The sequence below is a fragment of the Aptenodytes forsteri genome, unplaced genomic scaffold (assembly GCF_000699145.1).
Source record: "Aptenodytes forsteri isolate BGI_AS27 unplaced genomic scaffold, ASM69914v1 Scaffold236, whole genome shotgun sequence".
NCBI lineage: Eukaryota > Metazoa > Chordata > Aves > Sphenisciformes > Spheniscidae > Aptenodytes > Aptenodytes forsteri.
In genome coordinates, this window is record NW_008794456.1 from 440,612 (window position 1) to 445,677 (window position 5,066).

Consider the following 5,066-nt stretch of genomic DNA (forward strand, 5'->3'; position numbering starts at 1 on the left):
CTCTTTTGGGGGGGGGGGGGGGTGTCTCGTTCTTCCCAAGCTCGCCGTCGCAGTGCTGTTTTGGTGTGACGGCTGTGAGCCATCACCCGGCGGTGCGGTAGGATGCAGAGAGGATGCTGCTCTCGCAGGCAGAGTCCTGGCCCCCCATGCAAGGGTTGCACCCGCATCCCACCGCAGCGATGCGAACTGGGTTAGGAAGGCGCCAGGTTTGGCAGCCGGCCGTTGAGGTTTAGCCTTGTTCATGGCAGAGCTTTACAGCACGGCCGGTAAACCCTCAACCAAAGCGACCTGGGCTGGCTGCGGAGGGCAGGGCTTGGAGAAATGTGGGGCTGCTCTGCCCCGGCCAGACCCAGATGGGATCCAGAGCTGCTGAGATGGGGTTTGGGTCGACTGGTCTCACTCCATGGGCTTGGGTTGGCAGCGGGAGTCGGGGCACGGCTGCTCTCCAGCCTCCCGCATCCCTCCGTGGCTGATGTGCTAGTTCGGAGCCCCCTGGTCGGACACTACGGCTTTTGTGTTTTCCAGCCCCAAAACAGCCTGCCCGATATAGTCATCTGGATGCTGCAGGGAGACAAGCGCGTAGCGTACGCCCGCGTGCCAGCCCACGAGGTCCTTTTCTCCAGGGGCATCTCCAGCTGCTGCGGCAAGAACTGCGGGAAGCTGCAGACCATCTTCCTGAAGGTACCTTGCCTTCTGATGTATGTCCGTGCGTGATATTCATTTTTAAAACATTTTCCCCTAAAAAAAAAGAGAGACAGTTGTAAGGGAAACCTGAAATCCCAACACAATGGGCTGCGTTAACCCACGAGCGCCCGGGGTTCCGGGGACCCTCAGCCCCAGTTTCAACCCTGTTGAAGCTGGTACCTGCACGGTGAGAGCCTGGTTGTGCTTCTGGTGGAGTTCAGCTCCTCTTTGCATGGATCTGCAGCAGGTCCCCGTGAATATCTTCATATTTTCTGCAAGTGCCAGGGCAGTGAAGCTGGGTGCACTTTGGCCCAGATGGTGCTTTTTTTAAAAATATATTTTATTTTTTAATTTTTTAATATTATTTTATGTTTTTCAAAATTCCTGACCCTCTGCCACCCCAGGAAATTTAAGCTGCGGCCTCCTCTGCCAGGCACTTACTGAGCTTCTCACATCTCAAATGATATTTCTTTGGCCTTTCACTGCGTGCCAGCTTGGGAGCAGACAATCGGTGCTGAACAAGCTCTAAAAAAATAAAGTGAAATAAAATAAACTGAATAAACCCCAAAACCCCAAGCCCAGCTGGCAGCAAAAGATGAACAAAAATATATTGGTTTTTTTCTGTACTTTAGCTCTGGATGGAAAACTAGCATCACTTGAAGGGGAAAAAAGTGACTGAGAGAGAGAAAAAAGGGCAGTGAGACATCTCCCTGTTTATTCTTTCTATTTTTGCTGAAGTATGTTGGCTGGGTTTGGTGTCCTAGCCCTGAAGGGTGTCTCACTGGGACGCAGAAGCCCTGACCACCGGGGCTTTGAAGCTCCTCGAGGTCATCCCCAAAGTGCTCTGCACGCTGTTGATGTTGTCCCAGTTCCCAGGGATGCTCTGTGTCCCACCTACCCCCCTGCCTTCCCGGCCGGGGCTATGGGGGCTTCGTACCCACCACCCCCAGCCTCGCATCCCGGGCATCCCCCATTAATGTCCTCCTCGGGGATATTAATGGGGCTCTGCCTTTGGCAGTACCCCCAGGAGGAGGCGATGGGTCCGAGGATCCCAGCCCAGATCCGGGTCCAGCTCTGGTTCGGGCTGTCGGTCGATGAGAAGGAGTTTAACCAGTACGCCGAGGGGAAGCTCTCCGTCTTTGCCGAAACCGTGAGCATCTCGCAGGGAACACCATAGAGGGTTTTTTTTCTCCCCGGCGTGGGCAGCCGCGCCCCCGTGGAGAGGAGGGGGTGGGCTGGACCGCGGGTGAGGGCACCGCCAGGTGGGGGTCGCATCAACCCCTACCAACCGTGAGAAGAGCGAGCTGTTTCCACCAGCATCCAGCCTGAAAGGCTGGGGAGAAGGTTGGTAATGAGCCGTAAAGCCGCATCGTGGCTTCACATCTCCTTCCCCCTGCTGGGGGGGGGGGGTCTGTCCTCCGGATGGGGCTCTCCAGGAAGGAAGGGATTACTCATGGGATTTCAAAAGGATTATTCATGGGATTTTGTGCCTCCAATGCAAAAACCTCTCTGCTTTTGCTCCCCCCCAGTATGAGAACCAGACCAAGCTGGCGCTGGTGGGGAACTGGGGCACGACCGGCCTGACCTACCCCAAATACTCAGATGTCACCGGCAAGATCAAGCTGCCCAAGGACAGCTTCCGCCCCTCCACGGGCTGGACCTGGGCCGGGGACTGGTTCATCTGCCCGGAGAAGACGTGAGTGATGGTTTTCTGCAAAGAGCAGAGACTGGACGGGCTGTCGCGGGCACCCCAAAAACCTGAGCAGATGCTAAGCTGGTGGCAAGGTGACCCAGAAAGCTGGTTGGAGATCTGGGGTGCCATGGGGGTTCCTTGTCTGCCTGCCCCGTCCTTGGTAGGCGGCAGCGTTAATGCAAAAAGCATCATCTCTGCGCTGGGTGATGTCCCTGGGGCGGTGGGTGCTGCACAGGCACTCACGGACATGATGGCCCCGGCACCCAGCTCACCGGGGTGCCTGTGCAAGCCCCACACTGAGGAGCTTTGGAGGTGGGATCCCAGGGGGGGGAATGAGGGGATGGGAGGGGATGGTGGATGCTCAGCACAGCTCTGCCATCTTCTTGCATTGGATTTACAGCCTGTATTTTGGGCTTCACCTGAGCCGGGCTGCTGAGGTCTCGTGGGAGCTTTGCTTGGTGCATCTGGGGTGGAAGAGGCTCAGGAGGCAAAGCGTGTGCTGGGGTGTCGTGGCCGGCCACGAGAGGAGGAAAGATGCGAGGCCGTGCTGCTGCCCGTGCAGGGCTGGGAGGGCAGGAGGGGGAGCCCCTGACGCCATGCATCTCCCCGGGGTGCAGGTTGCTGTACGACGTGGACGCCGGGCACCTGAGCTTCGTGGAGGAGGTGTTCGAGAACCAGGTCCGGCTGCCTGGAGGCCAGTGGATCCACATGACTGACGCCTACACCGATGTGGTAAGGACAAAGCGGGCAGCCTGGTGCCGAGCCGCCGCCCCAGGCTGCAGTGGCAGGAAGCCCCGGGGGGGCTCAGGGGAGATTTAGGCATCTGCTGGGCACTGTTTGGTTGAAAACACTCCTGTATCCCACAGAACGGGGAGAAGGTCTTGCATAAGGATGAGATTGAGTGTCCTCCGGGCTGGAAATGGGAAGACGTGGAGTGGGACACCGATCTCAACAGAGCCGTGGATGAGAAAGGTATCAGAAAGCAGTTTTGGGCATCCATGCCATTTTCATCCTCTTTACTCTGCCCATCGTGGTGTTTCCTTCCACAGGCCCATCCAGCACTAGGGATGAAAACATCCCCTTCACGGCTGTGTGAGCTGCCCCGCTGGCTTCAGGAGAAGGGGATCAGGCCCTGGGGGTACCCTCTCCCCCTTGCTCTGGCTGAGGCTGGGGCTGCGGGGTGGGCAGCTGTAAAGGCAGTGCTTTCCTTGCTGCTGGGGGTAGTCCAGGCTGTTCTTCTCGAAGATCTTACCTGGCTTCTGGTGAAAGAGAAATGGAAAGCATCAGGCCAGAGGGCATCCGAGATGGTCACAAAGGTTGGGGTTGCCTGAGGAAGGAAGGACAGAGAGGAGAGTCCCCAGGCAGTGACTCTGAGCCAAGGGCTGGTGGGACACCATGAATCCATCACCTGGGCATCCCCAGGGGGACACCTCCATTGGGTAGCAGCATGAGTAGGTCGTTATCTGCGTGGACCAGCAAACTGGGAAAGTGTGTTGTATCTGGACAAACCTTTGCTATTAAAGCTGTTCCAGTCTGGATATATGTGAAGAGAGGTCCCTGGTGGGAGGCAAGGTCGGGGGCTCTTCTCCCGCCTTCACCCAGGTGTCCCCTTCTCTCCAAGGCTGGGAGTACGGCATCACCATCCCGCCGGACCGCAAGCCCAAGGCCTGGGTGCCGGCCGAGAAGATGTACCACACCAACCGGCGACGGCGCTGGGTGCGGCTCCGCCGGAGGGACATCACGCAGATGGAGGCCATGAGGAAGGTAGGACGGGGGCCGGGGAGAAGAGGGTGAGAGCGGCTTGGGGCCGTGTCCCTGTCTCTCCATGCGGAGGTGGAGGTGCTTGGCCTTCTGCAGAGTCCTGCTGTGCTTTGGAGCCTGGTGGCCCTGGTCTCCGTGCTGGAGCAGCAGCAGCCTCTGTGGTTTCCACCATGGGGGTCAACACCTCCCAGGGGTGCTTGGTTGGGCTGCGGGGTGGGACAGGGACCTCCACCAGTGCCACGAAGCAGCTCAGGGGGACCGGGGCTGGCAGAGGTCCCTCGCCTGTCCCCTGTCCCAGTCCTGCTTCCCTCTAGGTGGTGCAATTGGACTGCAAATGCCACCACAGCGCTGCCGCTCATCCCTCCCCCCCAGCAAGTTCCCCAGGACACTTTCCTCCCTTTCCAGCACTTTTTCTAGATTAATTGTGGATGAAAAGCACGGGGAACCCCTGCCACCCCATTTGCCAAAGGGATGCAAGTGTCACAGGGAGGTGACACAACTCTGGGGAGAAAAAGCCTTCACGGGCTTGTGACTGATGCCCTGGACAGGATGTCCCATGGTGGCAGAGCCGTGGTGGCCCCAGGAGGGATCAGGGGCGGTGGCAAAGTGGAGGGCAGGCTGGGAAGACGGAGGCGCTGGTGCTACCCAGGCCTGGGCAGGATGCAGCCCCCTCCTTGCTCAGCACGGACAGCCCCCAGCCCAGCGAGACCCTTCTCCAAGTAGGGTTCACCCCAGGGACTGGACGAAGGGCTGAATCCCCGGCTAAGCCGGAGACCTACGAGAGGACACGAGGTGGGACAAATGTAGCAGGCAACAGCTCGAAGAGGCTGCTCCCAGGTTTGGGTGGGCACAGCCCTGGCCCTGGAGAGCCCCAAAGCGGCTTTGCCCCTTGGCTGTGCCGGGGTCCCGCCACCGTCACCTGCAGAGG

The 5,066-nt window shown here is 58.9% G+C and overlaps 1 protein-coding gene across 1 annotated transcript in view; it reads left to right on the forward strand.

Annotated features, from left to right (window-relative positions):
- DYSF (dysferlin) overlaps positions 1–5,066 on the forward strand; it is a 118,199-nt gene that overhangs the window by 33,629 nt on the left and 79,504 nt on the right. Inside the window, exons 25-30 of the mRNA XM_009290710.1 lie at positions 526–681; positions 1,703–1,834; positions 2,214–2,380; positions 2,995–3,109; positions 3,244–3,349; positions 3,999–4,141. Coding sequence (XP_009288985.1) covers positions 526–681; positions 1,703–1,834; positions 2,214–2,380; positions 2,995–3,109; positions 3,244–3,349; positions 3,999–4,141 — 819 coding nt within the window. The remainder of the gene's footprint in view (positions 1–525; positions 682–1,702; positions 1,835–2,213; positions 2,381–2,994; positions 3,110–3,243; positions 3,350–3,998; positions 4,142–5,066) is intronic.